Source organism: Panthera leo, chromosome B2 (genome assembly GCF_018350215.1).
Source record: "Panthera leo isolate Ple1 chromosome B2, P.leo_Ple1_pat1.1, whole genome shotgun sequence".
NCBI classification, from domain to species: Eukaryota; Metazoa; Chordata; class Mammalia; order Carnivora; family Felidae; genus Panthera; species Panthera leo.
In genome coordinates, this window is record NC_056683.1 from 39,050,653 (window position 1) to 39,068,998 (window position 18,346).

Below are 18,346 nucleotides of genomic sequence, written 5' to 3' on the forward strand. Positions count from 1 at the left end.
TTCCGAGGGTGAAGGAAACCCTCAAAGGCAGGCCCAGTGACTCGGTAGAGGCAAAGAGATGCTAAGACAGAGACTAACACACAGATTCAGGGGTGCAGAGACTGCAGAAAATGGTGACAGCAAAATGGAACCAGAGACACTGAAAACTCACACAGTTCCAGATAAAGAAGTAAAAAGGTTGGGCACAAATGTTAATCTTGTAGTTTCTTGTCAGCATCGATGTTTTATGACAGAGATAATGGCAGATAGAAAGAAAGAAAGAAAGAAAGAAAGAAAGAAAGAAAGACAGACAAGGCAAGGATGGGAAGAGAGAGAGACAAAGGAAGACAAAGGAGACAGGTGGACAGCCAGGCATGACTGACCTTGAACCCTCCCCACACACCCATGCTCACTCTTGGCTCCTACTGTAAGTCCAGCCACCATCATCCTCTATCCCCACCCAAAGACGGCTGAACCACTCTATGCTCGTCCCAACCCTTTCTCCAGCATCCTCCATGAAGCCTTCTCCTGCTCCAGCCCACGCCCCGCTGCCTCCCGTCTCAGCTCCTAAAGCACGCCCACATCCCCTCACCCCAGGGCACTGCTGTTTTGGAAATAGCCTCTCGTCCATGAGGGCATCTTGACTCCCACAAGAGAACTGCGGGTTTGTCAAGCTCCAAGCCCCATTTCCTCCATGCCAGGATTCCCCGTGATACCCAGTCCGATGCGGAGTATCACTAAGTGCGCAGCGAATCCTTGTGAACTGGCCAGTCCCCCAGGAGTGCCGACAGGGTAGCCTAACAGTCCACTGGGTCTATGCAACAGCTTCCTGGAGGCTGGCCATGCCAGGGCCATCTCCTGGGTTCCTGCGCCCCCTGCCGACCAGGATGGGACCCGTTCGCAGCACGAAGCTGGTCTCTAGGATCGCGCCAGGGAAGCTGACAGTGCCCCCCCTCCCGCCGCCCCTTGGTCTCACGGTGGCCACAGCCACCGTCTGAGGGTTCTGATGAGGTCGGTGGGCGCGGCCAGAAGCAGCTGCCGCGCTCTCCCTCGGTGTCGGGGCCCCCAGGTGCCCCGAGTGCTGCGAGGAGGTCCCCACCCTGCCCCCTGGGGGCGCTCAGAGCTTCTCGTCCAGTTCCAAGCCCTGGTTCTCCTGGGCGCCCCCGCCGCCGTGAGTCCCGCTCAGGTAGTTCTGGATGGCCGAGGCGCAGTCCAGCCGCTCCATGACGGTCATGAGGTAGTGCAGCTCCTGCAGGCTGCCGTTCTGCTCCTCAAACAGCTCCAGGATGGCTGCGGCTGGGCTGCGCTGGCAGGACAGGAACCTGGCGGGATGGGGGATGGGCGATGCACTGGAGCCAGATCCACCCCTCCCCACCCCCACCCCGCCCTCCAGCTCTGGCCCTCATCCTGCTCTTGCCTGCCTTCCAGGGCACCTGGGTGGTGGGAGGGCCCCGGACCTTGAGATCTGAGCTTGTCCTGGCTCAAAGGCTACTTCTCTCTAGGCCCCAGTCTCCTCCTCCTTCACCGAGGGAGGGCTCGGACAAGAGAATTGCCTCCAGCTCACATGCTCTGTAATTGCCTTCTCCATTTCCCCTCCCCCTCCCTCTCTCCCAGGCCACCACATCCTGCCCACCACTCAGGAAACAGCTGCTCGAAACCAGGGCTTCACCATGACCCTCCCCTGCTGAAAAACCTTTCGGGGTCTCTTTCCAGTACCAACCAAACCCATACTCCAGACCCCGGGCTCATCCATAGCTTGGCGTTGCCCTTTTCTTCTGACCTTTTCTCCCAGCCCCCATCCTTCTGTGCGCCCATCCCCTTCCCACCTTGCACACAGCACACTCACAAACAGTTGTGCTCTTCCCTCCACACAGATGGGTACTTGATAAACATTTAATAGGTAGGTGATTTTTAAATCCACTTTGCTTTCAGCTGGGTCCAGTCCTAGTCCCATCTCCTGGGTGAAGTCCTTCCTGACCACCACACTCACAGTCTGGGTTCTGGAGCTTAGCTCAGAATTGTTCTCCTACTGATTGCTGTTGACAGAGACCATGGTTGCATTGCCCCTGCCCCCATTACTACTAACATGTATTGAATTAACATGTGCCAGGCACTCAACTACATGCTTTATACACATTACCTTACGGTGTGCGTTCTACGGGCACAGCATGTCAAGCACTCAGTATGTACCCAATGACTTATGTGTTAATTGATTCATTTTTAAATATTTATTGGGCACCTACTTATGGGCCAAGGCATCATTCTAGGTACTGAGAATACAGTAATAAATAGAGCTGCTCTATCATGGGGAACGGGGTAGGGAGTAGCCATTCTCGGACTTTTAAGTTGCTTCCTTATCTGTGCTGCAGTCCTCAAGGTGTCCTGAGAGCCCCCGACCCCAGTTCACCCTCCTCTCCCATGTGCAGACCCCACTCCTCTTACCGGATTTTCATGCCGCAGAGCCCCAAGTGGGAGGCCAGTCGACGCCAGTCATTGCCCGTGATGCTGTTTGGCTCCAACAACATTTGCAGCTGCTCAAAGAGCTCTGGAGGCAGCCTGGGGCAGAGGGGTTCCTCAGAGAGGGGGATCAGAGAAACCCAGTCCGTTCCACACACACCCTGAATTGTGTATGTGCCCTCTGTGGGCACTGGGGCAGGAATCTCAAAAGTCCCCCAGCCAGCAGCCCAGGCCACCCCACCTCACCTGTTGCATGGGGGTGGCTGAGAGACAGGGGGTGGCACTGCCCAGGATTCTTCCTCTGATGCCTGGAATCTGAGGATTTCCATGTACTTGGTCTCCATGCCCTGATCCAACAGAGGGTCAGGGAACCCATTTAGGCATCATGAGACATCCCGTGAATGAAACTAGGGAACCTGCCTCCATTCCCCATGTCCAGAGCTACTTTACCAGGAGACATCAGGACCCCCTACCCTCTGTTTCCCTGGCCCCAGAACTTTCACCTTTAAGTTTCCCTACTGAGCTCTTTGGGAGCTGAGACATGAAGACCAAACATGGTGCATCCTAACATACCAGGAGAAGTCTGGGTGAGGTCATAGGGCAGGGGAAAGTCTTCCAAAAATAGGGACCCTGAACTCAGGCACATGTGTCTCCTTCCCCCCAGCCCTTGGTTCCTCCTTGCAGGGGACAACCTGAGAGCTATCCGCTTACTCTCCACCAAGATACCACCATGGTTCCCCAAAGATTCTCAACCCTGATTTCTTCAAACCTTCCCCCTTCAGAGAGTCAGATATTTAACTCCCATCCCACCTACTCGAGATCCTCTCCCTGGTCGCTCTTCTCACTGAAGATACACAACATCATCTCTCAGATGCATATAGTCAGCCTAGAAAGAAACCACTTCTCCTGGATGCCCAAGTCCCTCTGGGCCAAGAGAAGAGGTTCATCCAGGGTTTGGTTCTTTTACCCTCCTACTGGATTCATCCATGGATAGACAAGAGAGAGTCAGGGAATAGAGGGTAGCTTGGAGGCCAGGTGGTCTAAGCCCCTGGAAGAATGCCAACCACCTGCTGAATTATGTGATTGGGGCCATACTTACTGGGCACCAGACCCCTCGCCCACTTTGCCCAGGACTCCTCCAGGCCCTGCCCTTCCCCTCTGCCCCTCAGCTCCAACTCACGTCCTGGAAGGTATGCATGGTGACAATGATCTCATTGGTAAGCGCTGAGCAGTCCTCATTCTCATTGGCTACAAAGAGGAGAGGACATGGCAGGCATGAGAGGGAAAGGCCCAGTGCAAGACAGCAGGGGAAGTGAAAGGGACTCCACAGTAAGGCTTTGGAAATCTGAAGACATTGGGCAGGACCTTCCATCTTTCTCTCCGCAAAGATCAGTTGTGGCTCCTCGCCTTTTAGAGAAGGTCTGCACGCAGGCCTGACCAAATGGGGAGCCACAGAGGGGTGAGGGGAAGGGGCGGGGAGGGGACAGGGCCCCTGAACTACCTGCTTTCCTCCGGAAGCAGAAGGAACGGAAGGGGCACTTTCCATGCCAGATGTGGAGATGGGGAACCAGCTGGCAACTGCTCTCATCCACGTTCTCCCAACCTGGGGAGGAGGCAGAGCGGAGGGCCTCAGAAAGTGGGGTCTTCCACAAGTGTTTGGAGGAGTCCTATTCTGTGCAGGGTGCTGTGGGGAGGGATGAGGAGGGAGCGAAAGCAGGAGGGGGTCTCAAGTGGATGGGAGTCCTCAGAGCCTGGCCAGGACCCTACGAGCAGCCTTCCCTAGCACCACATACCTCCCACACGCACACAGCGCACAGGCCTCCCGCCTCCCACTGAGCAGCCACGCATCTGTCCACAAACCACACAGACATCCCAGGCCCCGTGAGCAAGTGCACCAGCAGGTGCCACAGAGGAAGGAGGGCAGAGAAGACTAGGACTCCTCCTTAGATACCGGGCCCCCAGCCAGGTGGGGCAATAAAAGCCTCCCCTCCCCTTCCCCCACCCCTGCATCATCCTATCCTCCCACGGAGGGGCCAGGGCTGAATGGGCCACAGAGGGTGGGAGTGGGCAAAGCCTGGGGCTCCTGGAGGCAGCCACAGAAACCAGGGGTCCCCTGGAAGCTGTTGCCTGCCCAGGAGTCTCCAAAAGAACCTTGAGGGTCCCAGATTTCTACCCAGGGGGAGGTCCAGACCCCTCCCTCTAGTGCCCCCCCCCCCCGAAGCCCCCTCCCTCACCCTCAGAGATGTACTTGAGCTTCAGGCACTGATCCCCTCGGGCCCCCGTGAAATCAAAGAGCTGGCAGGGCCCGCGCAGGCGACCACCGTGGGGCTGCTCGTTGGCCATGGCCCACTGAAGGGCGCAGGGCGTGTTGTTGAGAAAGTAGATGCGCAGCTGCAGGTGGGACTGTCCCGGCACCAGCGGCGAGCAGAACACAGCCAGCTGCAGCCATTTGCGGGCTTCCCGGCCCGCGGGTGCCTCCAGCACACAGGTGTAGAGGCTGCAGAGAAAGACGGTGACAGGAGAGGCTGGGACCCCGGTGCACCTGCCGCCAGGCTCCTCCTGTGCGAGGATCCAAGGAGAGCAGTGCAGGGCGTGGATAGGGAGGAAGTGGCAGGGAGTCAGGCAGGTGGGGGGACGAAAAGTGAGTCAGGTCACTTTTAATGGGGAGCATCACCGAATGGGGAGAAGAGCCATCAAGCGTCCTCCAGCACGAGAGAGAGGAGAGGTGGGCTCCAGGGCCACTATGCTTCCCAGGGGACCCACACACACAGCTGGCCCTGCTCTGCACAGGGGTGGGAAGGAGCGGCAGAAGGGCCGGTGGTTCTAGAAAGACAGAGCTGAGGACAGACATGCGATGGGAGGGGGTCTTCGAAAACTGGAGAGGACAGGCGGCCCTGGACAGTTCAGGGACAGTCTTGAACAGGGGCACAGGGTAGAAACAGTTTTAAAGAGACAAAGGTGGGGATGGGTCAGGCCCCTTCCAGACAGAGGGCTGGGGTTGTGGTTGCAGGCAGGCAGAGAGACTACAGCAGGTTGCTAATCCTGGACAGGGTTTGAGTGAGACAAGCTGCCCTACCCACTAGGACAGAGGGACCAGGAAGGGACACTGGGCGATAAGGGATTTGTGGGGCATCTGGAACAGATCAAGGGGCAATTCCATACAGAGAGATGGGGGTGAGGCAGACAGAGAACACAGGCAGGAAGACTGGGCCGACAGGCCTACCTGAAGTGAGAGAGGCGGATGCGACACTCATCCCTGGACGTGTGGGCCCCTGGCTGCCCTAGGGGCCTCCAGACCTTGGCATCGAGCAGGGTCGTGTTGCTGCTGTAGGTGCGTGCATGGCGGGGCTGCTGGGCACAGTGCTTGAACGTGAGGGTGCAGGGCTGCAGGAAGGAGGCCCCGTGGGGGCCACATGCCACCACAGGGCTCACCAGCCCCTGGGCTCGGGACAACAACGGGGCATCCAACAAGTCCCACACCAGGATCAGCGATACCCGCTCCTGGCGGCCCACAGCCACAGCACCTGGGGAGAACAAGCGTTGAGACGGTCCTGGCAGGCAGGCACCCCGCCACCCAGGAATGGGCCAGGCCACAGCGGGAGGGGAGGTGGGACAGGAGCCAAAGAGAGAGGGTGCCTCGCAGGGCACTGGGCGAGGCAGTGTGGAAGGAGAGAAAGACTGTGAGCCGGCTTGCGGTGTAAGCCTCAGCAAGCCACCCTCCTTCCTTCCAGGGATGCCGCCAGCCCAGTGGGGACTTGTGGGAGTTTGCAAATTTGCAAAAGGTGCTCTTGCTCCAGACACTCTCCTTGATGGAGAATTGTCATAACACACCGTTCGTTACTACCAGGCACTCTACTTCCACCTGTCAGGAAGCTGTCATAAAAATATGTAATCTATCCATCTTTGGAGTCAATAAAGCCATACTAAAAATATAAACAATTTTCAAAATTATGGCGATGTCTACAAATGATGCTCCCTTAGGCGCGATGCCCTTGTACAACACGCAACGAACAACTATATGCTGAGAAGGGAGAGGGTGCTGTTACCTGGCGGGATGAGCAGAGAGATGCCCATATCCCGGAGCATCAGGCAGCCACCGCGGTGATCCACCTCTCGGGCCGAAAACACCAACAGCTTGTGCATCAGCTGACGGACGACGGTCTGGCCTTGAGTGGGTGTATGCAGTTCCTGGTAGAAGGCAGCCATCTCCGGCAGTGTGGCTGGCGGGCACTGCCTTGGGGACTCATTTTCTGGTAGAGGAGTGGGATGGGACACTGGCTCCTCTTGGTTATCCAGCTTCCAGCAGGCCCCCAGCAGCCAACGAGGACAGTGCCATCGGAGGCACTGGACCAGAAGGAGGGCACTCGCCACCGGGACCCCCACCAGCAGTAGGAACTGGGCAGGTTGGAAGGAGCACTCATGGGAGCACATCCACCTGGTCATTTGATGCTGCCAGCCCCCGTGCACCCCTGTGCCAGCCAAGACCAAGAACCTGGAGGACAAAAGAGGTCAGTGCCAGGTAAACCTTTGTAACATCATGGAGGCCAAGACTTGGCCCCCAAGCGGCTGCGATGAGGGAGCAAATTGTCTTCATTGTAGTGACTCCTCCATCAATTCCTTTAACGGGACCTCACCTATCTGCATCTTACTCAAGAGCCTACCGTCGCTCCCCATGGCCTATTATGTCAAATTAGACTCCTCTGAGGCAGAAAGAGCTTGGGTTTGGAGTTACATGATGTAAATTCAAATGCCGCCTTGGTCACTGGCTGAGAGATTTTGCCATATTGCTTAATGTGCCGTAGTTTCTGCATATGTCAGAATATCCATCTTGATCTTTACGGAAAAATCTTTAAGGGGGAAAGCAAGTTACGGAGAAGTAGACATCCTCCGATCTCGTTAATGTAGGTAACAGAACTATATACAAGTATAGATACATATTTATGGGTGTATACATGTCAATTACGGAGAAAGGTCTGGGGCAGTGCTATGCAGTAAAAACGATGTAAGCCACAAATGTAATTTTAAACTTTCTAGGGACGTTAAAAAGGCCAAAAAGAAAAAACCAGGAGGAATTAATTTTAATAATATATTTTATGTAACCCAATATATTCAAAACATCATCATTTTGAGAGGAAATCAATATAAAATTATTGCATTAGTTTACATTCTGTTTTCATACTAGGTCTCTGAAATCCCTGTGTATTTTACACTTCCAGCACATCGCAGTTGGGACGTACTCTAGTTCATGTGCTCAGCAGCCACACATGCTGGTGACTCCTGTCTTGGGCAACGCAGGGCTGAGAGGATACACCCCCAAACTATTCCCACCCATCACTACCGAAAGAGACAGGAAATTGAGAGGGTGGAAGGTGGAAAGTAGGACCGTCCGTTTTCTCGAACTCTTTTCTTCTGTATTTGAATTTTCCACCCCAAGCCTTTTATATTAACTTTGTCGTTCTTTTTAAGAGCTATCCAAAGCAAAAACATAATTACCTCTGAGAGCAGAGCGATTGTGAGGATAGCACGAGGTCACGTGAAAAGCATTTGTAGATGACAAAGCACTGGCCCAAATAGGTTTCTTTCTTCATGCCTCCACCCTCCCCCCCGCCCCCACCTGCTACCAGAAAGGTCTGAAGGCGGCTCACAGGGATATGTGAAATATGATAGGGGTAACAAAGTCAAAAGTGGAAGCAAAAAGAGAAAGAAAAACACAAGTGGGAGCCTCCAGTGAGGCTGGACTGAGGCCAGGCCAAAGCACACACTGCCTGCTCACCTGGTTACCAGTGGGGGGCCTCAGACTGGAACCTGGCCCTTCCAGCAGCCTCCCCCACAAGGATGCCACACCTTCCTTCGGGGAGCCCTCCAGGGTCTACCACCTCTCGCTCATACTTTCCCGCTTCCTCCCTTGATTTCCAGCACCCTGCACTCCTGCCAGGCTGTGCGCCTCCCACCTGTCTAGTTCCAACCTCTTGGCCCTTGCTCCCTCCCGCTCTTCTCCCCACCTGCCTCTTCCACCCACCTGGACCTCCCTCCTGCTCCACAGCACCTCCCCCCGGCTCACCCACCCTTGACAGTCTCACCCCTCGTAATTTTCTCCCTGCTGTCATCCCACCTTATTGAGCAACCCTTGACTATATGCTGTCACGCGTGGTTTTCCCACCCCCTCCGGGCTGGTGCTCAGAACACGTGGAGCACACACTGCGGGAAGTTCAGTCGTGACAAAGATGACGTCTTACGCGGAGCTTCTGAGGGAATGTGACTCATTCACTCTGTCGCTGAGTTCTGTGAGATATATGGCCTCTTTCAAAGTCCTCGGGATCCCCGGGGTTGATTCACTAGGGTCTGCGCTAGAAAGCCTTCTGGCATCCATTCATCTCCAGCCCCTTCACTCACACCCGGACCCGGCGCTCAGGCCTTGCCCCAAGACACCACCAGCTCCTCCCTTGCCCTCCTTCTTCCTTCCTTCCTCAGGGCCCACGAAACCCAAGCCCCTTTCCTTAGGTTCTCCCAGACAGGGGAAGAAATTCATCTGTGTCCTCAGGCTTAAGGACTGGGGTGGGATCTATTCCCCGCCGCCCCACACCCGTGTCCTCATTGAAAACGTAGCCAGGGAGGAAGGTGTGACGTTGTTCCTTTTGCCTTAAAACTCAACCCTGCAGAAAAAGTGCCCCAGCCAAGCCTCTTGCAGGGCACACAAGTCAAGTGGACGAGCTGGCAGGACCCCCCCATCTGGTGGGAAAGGGGGGTTGGAGCAGTCAGCCTCCCTTTATGGTGCATCCGTTCCTTTTGGTTCTTTGACATTAAAGATAATTGGAATTATAACTGCGCTAGTAACAGCTAACTTTTATGGAGCTTTGCTCTACGCCACCGTGTTAGAGCGCTCTGTGGGGCCTAACTCATTTGATCCTCACAGTGGTCTGTGAGCTAGGTGTTATTTTTATCTCCATGTCATAGATAAGGAAGCCAAGTTTTCTCCCCACGGTGAGGATGTATGAGGGGTTATTAAGCTACAAGCGAAGGCAGAGGGAAGGATGAACAGGGATGACAGCGGTGTTCCAGAAACACTACCTCTCTCTCCAGGCCCCTTCTTTTTCCCCAGCGTCTCTCTTCCTTTGCACTTCAAGATGACAGGAAGTTGCAAGAGCAAGAAACACAAATAAAGTAAAAATAAATAAAAACACCGAACAGTATAACCTCGGCTCCATAGGGAGTGATATCCCTACCGCCCCCTGCCCACAAAGGCACCCGTGGCAGGTGATGGGCTAGCTAGTAGGAAAGAAAAGAGGGACTCTGCTTTGTTTCTGTAGCAACAACCTTCCCGGGGCCTCCAAGGACCAGAGTCCAAACCCCCTCCACCCCACTGGGTGACGCAGCAGAATCTCCTTGTCCAGCCTGCCAACCTGGAAGAGTTGGCATATTCCTCCCTAAAGCCTAGAGGGGCCTCTCACGGGAAGCCCACTCATTGACTCTCCCCCAGCTCAGCCACCTTTCCCCCAGGCTCATAGCTCTCCAAGCTGCTAGGCCCTCACTCCATCGGCCCCCTAACCCCAAGAGGAGGTAGGCCTGAATCTACAGCAGGATAACCAGCTAGATGTAGCCTGGACCTTCTCGACGCCCTGACTCCTTAGTACCCGTGTCTCCAGTTTGTCTTGCTCCTGCCCCCAGCTCATCCCAGGTAGCAGGTCCCCAAGATAAGGGTCCTTTAGAATGCTGCCCTCACCTGTCTCTAGGGAGTTGCCTCCTCCAGCACGAAGATCTGGGCTCCTGCTGCAAAGCTTTTCTCACGTCCTTCGAGGAAATTCTCAACCCTTCTCCCACATCACTGGCTTTTACCATGCCCACTCAAGCCCTGATAGATCTCGTTATTGAAGCATGTAAAAAGTACCAGTATGGATGAGTCCAAACCTGTCATGGGCAACATTCTTTCAGCGTAGTATACATTTCCATAGTCATACAACTACCTCTCGGGTCCTCACGCCCACTGGACACTTGCCCTCTCCCCTCTCCTCCTCCAGTGGAGGTTCTCCACACTCTGGCAAGGCTGGCTCAGCTGGCCTGACTCCTCCCCCGTACCCCAGATGGCTCCATTGCAATGCCCACCCCATGTCTATCTGCCCCAGGGGGTGCTCACCTTACTGTGTGGGTGCTCCCAGAGGCCCCCCTGCTCATCCAGGAATAGCAGTTCCTTGTCTGGAAACAGAGCAGTCAGTCAGAATCTGTCACCGGGCCAGCAGACAAGTGGAGGTGGGCGGGGAATCCGGACAGGAGTGGCCCAGAGCTTCCCAGCAAAGTCCTCCCTCCCAGTGACCTAAAGAGGGGTGGGGGAATCTGTCCTTGTCTATTGGCAAAGTCCAGCCAAGACAGGGGAGTGGAGTAGCTGAGGATCCCGGAAGTCAGAGGTCTTAATAGTCTGGGTCTGGGAGGGAGGAGACAGAGAAAGAGAAAACCTGGGGACAGGTGAACCCCTCCCTACAATGCCCTCTGCTGGTGAGTGGCTGCCCCAGCCAGAGGCTATTGAACCGACAGCCGGCAGAAGGTAAGAGGAGGGACCCCTAACAGGAGCTTCTCAAACTATAGTGTGCACACAAACCACATGAGGCATTGGGTTAAAACGTGGGTCCCAATCCCATAGGTCTGAGCCAGAGCCCGAGATGCTGCATCTCTAAAAAGCTCCCGGGTGATGCCAGTGCTGCTGGTCCAGGAGCTTAGACCTTGTCTAGTTCCACCCTTTCCTGCACAGAGATGACAGAGGAGGCACTGAGAGGGTTAACGACTCACAAGGTGCTGGCAGCACTGGGTGTTCCCCTATCTGCTCCCTGCCCACACTCAGAGTTGGCAGGGACACTGCACTTGGGGGAGAACTGTCTTTGGGCTATTTGCCAACCTGAGTCCTTTCATAGAAATTCTGCCTGGGAAAGATAGTGCCACTGGAATGAAGGATCCCTGTGAAGATGGATAGATTTTTGTTATTGTTGTTGTTGTTGTTGTTTTCAGCTGTTTGCTCTTGTACTCTTAGCTCCTGGTACAGCCTGGTCCATAGCAGGTATTTAAGAAAGACTTGTTGAGGGGCTCCTGGGTGGCTCAGTTGAGCCTCTGGCTCTTGACTTCAGCTCAGCTCATGATCTCATGGTTCATGAGTTCGAGCCCTGTATCGGGCTCTGTGCTGGTAAGTGCGGCCCCTGCTTGGGATTCTCTCTCTGCCCCTCCCCTGCTCGTGTGCTCTGTCTCTCTCTCAATCTCTCTCAAAATAAATAAATGAACTAGAAAGAAAGAAAGAAAGAAAGAAAGAAAGAAAGAAAGAAAGCAAAGGCAGACTTGTGGAATGAATGTGTAGACCAGCTCAAAGAGAATGTGTTTTGAGGCCAGTCTACTGACACTGAACACAGGTGACTCACTTGTCCACTGTATAATCTTAGGCAAGTTCCCAACCCCTCTGAGCCTCCCTTCCCTTGTTTGTCAAATGCAGGCAATGATATCTACCTCGTGAGGGATAAGCATGGTCATTATTGAGCTAATAACTGTAAAATGCTCACCCCAAAATGGGTGCTCCATGAGCGGCAACTCTCGTCACCGAGGGCTGGCCTCCTGCAGTTGGGGACCATGGTGAGCTCCCCAGCACACCCCCGCCCCAATTATCTCATAGAAAATAAGTAACCACCACTGATTTCATCTCAGTTAATGATTCTCCAGCCTCCTGTCCCCTACTGCAACCCCCTCCCCTCCACCACCTTCCCCAAGGTAGAAGAGGGAGGATGGGGTAAACTCCTCCCAGGGGTGCCCAGGTCCCCAGAGTGGAGAGATGGGGCAAAGGAGCAATGGCGAGCAGCCAATCTGGGAAGGGGACCTCATGAGTAAAGGACTAGCAAAGGAGAGGTGCTTGGAATTTTATAGGTATGAAATGGGTAGGTGTTAGTCTTTGCTGGACAAAGCTCTGTCTGAGTCACACAGGAGGCTGCTTTCTCCTCTGAGTCATGAAGTTGTAGGGATTTGTGAAAATCCATCAAGCTCGAGTTCTGAGAGGGGAAGGCCCATGCCAACTAGGCTATAACCTGTGTCCATATATCATGAACTCCTTTCCAAAGCTGATGCTTGCCCCCCTTGGGGATAATCCCAGTTACAGGAAAGTCCTGGGGAAATCTGAGGGTCTGCACCACCCGTGGACACAAAGCCAGCTCATGGAATGTGCACACCACAGGTTTCAGAAGTCTTGTAGCCTGAGGCTGAGCCCGCCCAGAAGTCTGGGTGTCACAGAACCAAAGCCTCCACCCTTCTATCAAGGGGCCCACTCCAGAGGCCAAGTCTAGTAGACCGGAGGCGGGGGGGGGGGGGGGGCTCTGCTAAATGAAGCCCTTCAGGACCATGCAGGCAGCCAGCCTTCCATACACCCCAGCCAATGCCACCACCCTGTCATTGGAGAAAGGCAGACCAGATGGGAGCCTCACTCCGCCCTTCTCCCATCCCCCACCCTCCTCTGCCTTGCACACAACATATAGCATCGAGCACTTGGCCTGAGAAGTGTGCTGCCTGAGGTAAGGGGAACACAGGCCTGGGAATGAGGAGGCATCGGGAGGGTGGAGAACAGGATTTCTCCTGATGGGGGAGGGTGCGGGAGGCACCTCCAGTGCTGAACAGAAAAACAGAAAGAGGGAGACAGCAAGAGACAGGAAGGCAGAAGATGAACAAATGGACAGTGAGGACCAGAGGAATATAAATAGAGATGCACAGGTGGGTGGGCTAGTCAGCCCTGTGTCCGGAACTTCCAGGACATGGACAGGGGCCCTTGACAGGAAAAGATGGAGTAGGCAGTCACTCCAGGACACTGAGAATGATATGGATGGGGGTCTTGGCTGGGGGAGGGTCTGTGCACAAGTCCACATTCAAATGAGTATGGCAGCTTTTCAATCAAAGACCAGGCCATTGCTTCCTTGAGATGTCAGGCCACAGGAAAGCTGGGCGCTTATGTTTGTGGCTCCCGTCCCTCTGGAAGGGGAGAGGTGGAGGAGGGACCGTCCCAGCCCCTGAAGGGCAGGCGAGACGGAAACCTTCAGAGAAAGGAGCCCGGTGTCACTCGGCTGAGTGTGAATTCGGGCAGCAGCTCAGGCTGGGTGGGCCTCCCCAAGTCTGCCAGTCTGGTATATCGAGATAAGCCTGGGGGCGGATGGGCTGGCCGGTTCTTGACTAGTAAAGACCCCCAGGGATCCCTGGCTCCTGCCTTTCTGAACATAGTTGGTTATATCAGCTTGACTGAGTTCAGTATTAAGGCACCATCCCTGTCAAGGGCCTGCTATGTACCTGATCGAGTGCCACCCACTATGGGAGGCAGGAGGGACGGTCATACATGGACCTGAACTCTAGGAGTCAGATACGTGCTGGGGGAAGGGAGCCTTTCACTCAGAAGCGGTTATCAATACGGGACGGTATCCTCTGTGTGCCAGATGAGTGGTGTGGAAAAAACAAGTCCACTGAAGCCAGAGAAAGGACCCGGTGTGGGCTAACAGGAGCCGACGGGAGCTGGCCCAAGGTGGGGAGAATGGCCTCTGTGACTAGACGTCCTGTGAGGGGGCTCTGGCCAGGAAATAGCATGGGGTAGGAGGTGTAGACAGGCAAGCAGACACAGGGAAAGGACTGAGGGGGAGGCCCATCACCAGTGTGTCATCTGCCGTCCTAGATTTGGTCTCCGTGAGGAGAATGCGGCCTCAAGGAACCATCTTTGTGGCTCTTCCCCACCTGGGGCCCATCCTGGTCTGGTTGCTCACCCGTCGAACGTCTGGTTGGTACGACAGCCCAAAGAAGCCACCCTGGTGCCCACCTCACAAGGTCTTGATGGCAGGGTGGATAACCATCTACTTCGTCATAGGGTGAGCACCCATTTCGCATACCATGGGCCCTGTACCCGAGCTACTGCTGTATCCTGGTCTCCAAAGGGATAGCACACGCCATCTTAACGCTTAAGTGGGGTGGGGGGAGGGTGTCCCCTCTGCACCTGCCTAGGATTCCAGCCAGCCTTCTTCTTCCCCCTCTCCAAGTTTCCCCATTGCCTCCCCCACCTCACCATGCCCGGCTCCCCCCACCACCTCCTCGCTGGCCCTCAAGTGATGCATTGACACTCTTGTACCCATAGCAGCCCACAGGGTTTCCTTTGGGAAACCAAGAGACCTTATGCCCGAGGGCTCCCTTCCTTTGCCATGGAACACCCTCCCTCTGAGTGTCCTGCCACCATCTCTCTGCAGCTATGCCTCCTACCTGGTGTGGAAGGACCTGGGAGGGGGCTTTGGGAGGCCCCTGGTCCTGCCTCTCGGCCTCTATGCTGTGCAGCTTGCCATCAGCTGGACTGTCCTGATTCTCTTTTTCGTAGCCCGCACCCATGGTCTGGTAAGGCACACCGTGTTTGTCAGTGGAAGTAGCATAGGAGCGGGTGAGACTACTGGGGCCCCCAGAGCAGACAGCCCAAGAGACCAATGCAGGACAGGCAGGTAATGGGTGGGCACACTTCTCTGAGCTCCGGCCGAGTGCCCAGACCTCAGGAACTTGGCTCACTGGGTCTGGGGTGCAGAAAGGTTGAGGGCTCAGTTCTCAGGGCAGCCTGCCTGACTTCCCTGACCCCACTGCTCACTCCCACCCCCCCTCCAGGCCCTGCTGCACCTGCTGCTGCTCTATGGGCTGGTGGTGAGCACAGCGTTGATCTGGCATCCCGTCAACAAGCTGGCTGCCGTGCTCCTGCTGCCTTACCTGGCCTGGCTCACCGTGACTGCTTCCATCGCCTACCGCCTGTGGAGGGACAGCCTCTGTCCAAGCCAGCAGGCTCAGCCCAGTGGGGAGAAGAGCGACTGAGGCACCAGGGACAGGAGAGGAGGGAGGATGGCCAGGGTAGGGGTAGAAGAGAATGGCAAGGAGGGCTGTGGAGCTATTCTGGAGAAAGGGAAGGTGGGGGGCCAGGGAGCGATGAATCCCTAGAGACGACTCGGCCCAGGGTGGTCACCGTCCCAGGTCCCCTGGTGCCAATTTTCATTCCGATTTCAGAAATGGGAAGAAAGGGAAGAAACTTATTTTACACTTAATATGAATTAATTAATCCTGCACTAATAAATTAATTTAGTGATATCAATTAATAAGATCCTTTACTAACTTTGAGGGTATGATGTGAAGTGCATATCTGGGTACACGATGTCTAGGGTCGTAGGGCAGGGGTCGCATCATCCGCACCTCTGCGGGAATGAACGCAGGAGTGTGCGCACGGGGAGGGAAAAGTGGGTACCCAGTCACGGCTCCACTCACACACCCTCCTGCATCAAGCCGAGTCTTTTAGGACTTAGATTTTCAGCTGCTGGGAACACAAAATCTTTATGATAAGTTCTATAAAAGCAAAACAGAAAAGTAAATAAAGTCGAAAAAAGGATACCAATTGTAAGTGCCAGGTTTATATAATACATCTTATTATAGAATAGTTTAATTTTATTTAATTTTATTTTATTTTTTTAATCTTTCTTTATTTTTGAGAGAGAGAGAGTGCCAGCAGGGTAGGGACAGAAAGAGAGACAAAGAATCTAAAGCAGGCTCCAGGCTCTGAGGTGTCAGCACAGAGCCCGACGCAGGGCTCGAACTCACAAACCGCCAGATCATGACCTGAGCCAAAGTCAGTGGCTTAACTGACTGAGCCACCCAGGCGCCCCTATTTCATTGTATTTTAATTAATATATATTAATAATAATATTATAGTATGTATAACATATACCATATTACATTATGGTTATTATAATATTATACAATATATTATATTATACATTCTATATGTCATATTAAGACCTTATGTGATCATCTCTGTTCAGATGGATTATAGATCATTTTTCACTTTTGTTTTCATATACTTTTACTGTTAATTTTCAAAATCAATTAATGACTATTGTAATAAGAAAAAACATTAAGAAAAAGAGATGAATGCCTCAGAGTTAATGAGTGATTTCAGCAGGGACTTCTTGTCCAGACTTCTCTCGTCCCACATCTTCTCATTGGCTTCTTTATTTTCATCTATTCCTTTTTTATTTTTCGTCTCTTCCCTCCTATTGTTTTCTTCTCCTCTTGTTTCTTTTTTTTTAATTGATGAAGACCTTTGAACTTTATTTTTTTAATGTTTATTTATTTATTTTGAGAGAGAGAGAGCGATAGAGAGTGAGCAGGGGAGGGGCAGGGAGAGGGAGACAGAGAATCCCAAAGCAGGCTCTGCACTGTCAGCACGGAGCCCAATGCAGGGCTCGAACTCACAAACCGTGAGATCATGACCTGTGCTGAAATCAAGAGTCAGGCTCTTAACCAACTGAACCACCCAGGTGCCCTTTCTCCTCTTATTTCAAGGCCCTGGTGGCAGCAAGGAGTGAGTGTCCCTGGGGTTGTCTCTCCAAATTCCAAACAAGGTCAGCTGGAAGGCCCAGACGCCTTGCATAGGAACTTCTGAAAGTATTGACCAGTCTCTCCAGGGATGGACCTGGGCATCAGTGTTTTTCAAACTCTCCAGGGTCTCCTGCCTGCTGTCTGCTCCCTCTAAAATGTGAGAGCTCCACATATAGGTGGTCTCTCAGGGCTGTGTTTCTGGAAGCTGAGTTCTGGGTGGAGAACCAGCCGTGACCTGTCAGGCGAGGGCGAAGGACCACATCGGGGAGAAGCCAGAAGGACTTCACATTCGAGGAGACTGGCTCTTTCTGGAGCTCACCAGAGGAGAACAAGCAAGAAGGAAGCTGCATCCTTCCTCCTCCCCCCAGAAAGGGCATGCTGTGCCCCACCAGAAGTGTCAGGCACCTGTGCTCCTGGAAGGCACACACAGTGTCCCACCCCCCTTTGTGTCCCCAGCCCCCGTGCAGCACAGGGCACGGAGCAGGTCTTCATATGTGTTATTGGTTGGATAAATATACACTCTGTCCCCTTAAAAGAAAATGCTGACCAGAACGTCACCCACACCTGCGAGGCGACTCTGGACCCATTGAAAAAGCCTGTGTTTGGGGAAGGGAACGGTATTCATAGTTTCTGAAGTTTCTCAGGTGGCTCTAATGTTCAGCCTGACTGAAACGGAAGCCAGAGTGGTTCTCAAAGTGTGGCCCAGTGACCTCCGGAGGCGGTTGTAGAAGGCCGGCTCCAGACCCACCGGAATCAGATCATCTTGGGGAACGAAGGCAGAGGGTGACGTGGTTTGCAGTTCTGGCCGCGGAGACAGGCCAGCCTGGGTGTGGATACTGACCGTCATTTATGAACCGGTAACCTGCGCAACTTACCTCACTGTCTGTGCTTCGTTTTTCTCAGCTGTGCAATGGGGCCCTCATAGAACCCTCGGGAAGAAGAGAGGCGATAATGCGTACAAAGTCGTCTGACACAAAGGAAGTGCTTCAGAAATGTTAGCTTTTTAGGTGGGGACCCCAGGGGTCACATGTTTACCAAGCACACATGGTTCTGATTTCCACCACAGTTGGAGACCTATCTTGCTCCTAAACCCTGGCAATATTTCCCAAACTTCCCCAGAGCCAGGAGAGCGAGTGACCTCCTCCTCAGGCCTGTGGGCTAGCCTGACCAGTGTCACACGCACAAAATGACTGCCTTTTTAGGTCACACATTCAGGTGGATTTTATCTTCACCTCCGTCAAATTTCCTAAAGCTGCTTTTAGTTGAACGTATAACTTCATTTATACGTGGAACTGTTGGAGACATAGAAACATAACCTATAAATACCGATTGAGAACACCGCCTGGGTTCTCATCCCCGCTCTGTTATCGCCGTGTGACCTTAGACGAGTGAACGCCCCAGAATTATTTCTCATTGTCATCATCTCATATAGACAGTACAAATATCAGCTAGGAATTTTATTTGTGTTGCCAGCTACTTCTAGAAGTTTAACTGATCCTCCAAGAAGAGGAGAGTCCATCCAAGC

The 18,346-nt window shown here is 53.7% G+C and overlaps 2 protein-coding genes across 3 annotated transcripts; one reads left to right on the top strand and one right to left on the bottom strand.

Moving 5' to 3' along the window:
- Window positions 1-281: 281 nt before the first annotated feature.
- Window positions 282-9,547, bottom strand: UNC5CL (unc-5 family C-terminal like). Its single transcript, XM_042937285.1, has 9 exons — window positions 9,505-9,547; window positions 6,483-6,928; window positions 5,660-5,960; window positions 4,671-4,933; window positions 3,938-4,039; window positions 3,617-3,684; window positions 2,683-2,783; window positions 2,422-2,535; window positions 282-1,301 (listed from the first exon to the last, which is right to left on the bottom strand). Exons 2-9 carry the CDS (start codon window positions 6,877-6,879, stop codon window positions 1,097-1,099), a joined length of 1,551 nt encoding a protein of 516 aa, XP_042793219.1. The 5' UTR covers window positions 6,880-6,928; window positions 9,505-9,547; the 3' UTR covers window positions 282-1,096.
- A 1,309-nt stretch (window positions 9,548-10,856) lies between these two features.
- Window positions 10,857-15,541, top strand: TSPO2 (translocator protein 2). Of its 2 annotated transcripts, none has more exons than XM_042937288.1 (4): window positions 10,857-10,972; window positions 14,105-14,294; window positions 14,667-14,808; window positions 15,067-15,541. In XM_042937288.1, the coding sequence occupies exons 2-4, from the start codon at window positions 14,125-14,127 to the stop codon at window positions 15,265-15,267; spliced, it is 513 nt and encodes a 170-aa protein (XP_042793222.1). In that variant the 5' UTR covers window positions 10,857-10,972; window positions 14,105-14,124; the 3' UTR covers window positions 15,268-15,541. The 2 variants fall into 2 exon arrangements, with proteins under 2 accessions (XP_042793222.1, XP_042793220.1); XM_042937286.1 differs by lacking the exon at window positions 10,857-10,972 and adding an exon at window positions 12,770-12,965.
- Window positions 15,542-18,346: the final 2,805 nt, after the last annotated feature.

Excerpts from the sequence above, each read along its gene's own strand:
- UNC5CL (XM_042937285.1), bottom strand. The coding sequence starts at position 6,879 with ATGACCAGGTGGATGTGCTCCCATGAGTGCTCCTTCCAACCTGCCCAG. Across the intron at positions 3,685-3,937 it reads CTGCTTCCGGAGGAAAGCAG|CCAATGAGAATGAGGACTGC; the intron begins GTAGTTCAGGGG and ends TCCTCTTTGTAG. Across the intron at positions 2,536-2,682 it reads CAGCCACCCCCATGCAACAG|GCTGCCTCCAGAGCTCTTTG; the intron begins GTGAGGTGGGGT and ends CCTCTGCCCCAG.
- TSPO2 (XM_042937288.1), top strand. The coding sequence starts at position 14,125 with ATGCGGCCTCAAGGAACCATCTTTGTGGCTCTTCCCCACCTGGGGCCC. Across the intron at positions 14,295-14,666 it reads ACCATCTACTTCGTCATAGG|CTATGCCTCCTACCTGGTGT; the intron begins GTGAGCACCCAT and ends ATCTCTCTGCAG. Across the intron at positions 14,809-15,066 it reads TAGCCCGCACCCATGGTCTG|GCCCTGCTGCACCTGCTGCT; the intron begins GTAAGGCACACC and ends CCCCCCCTCCAG.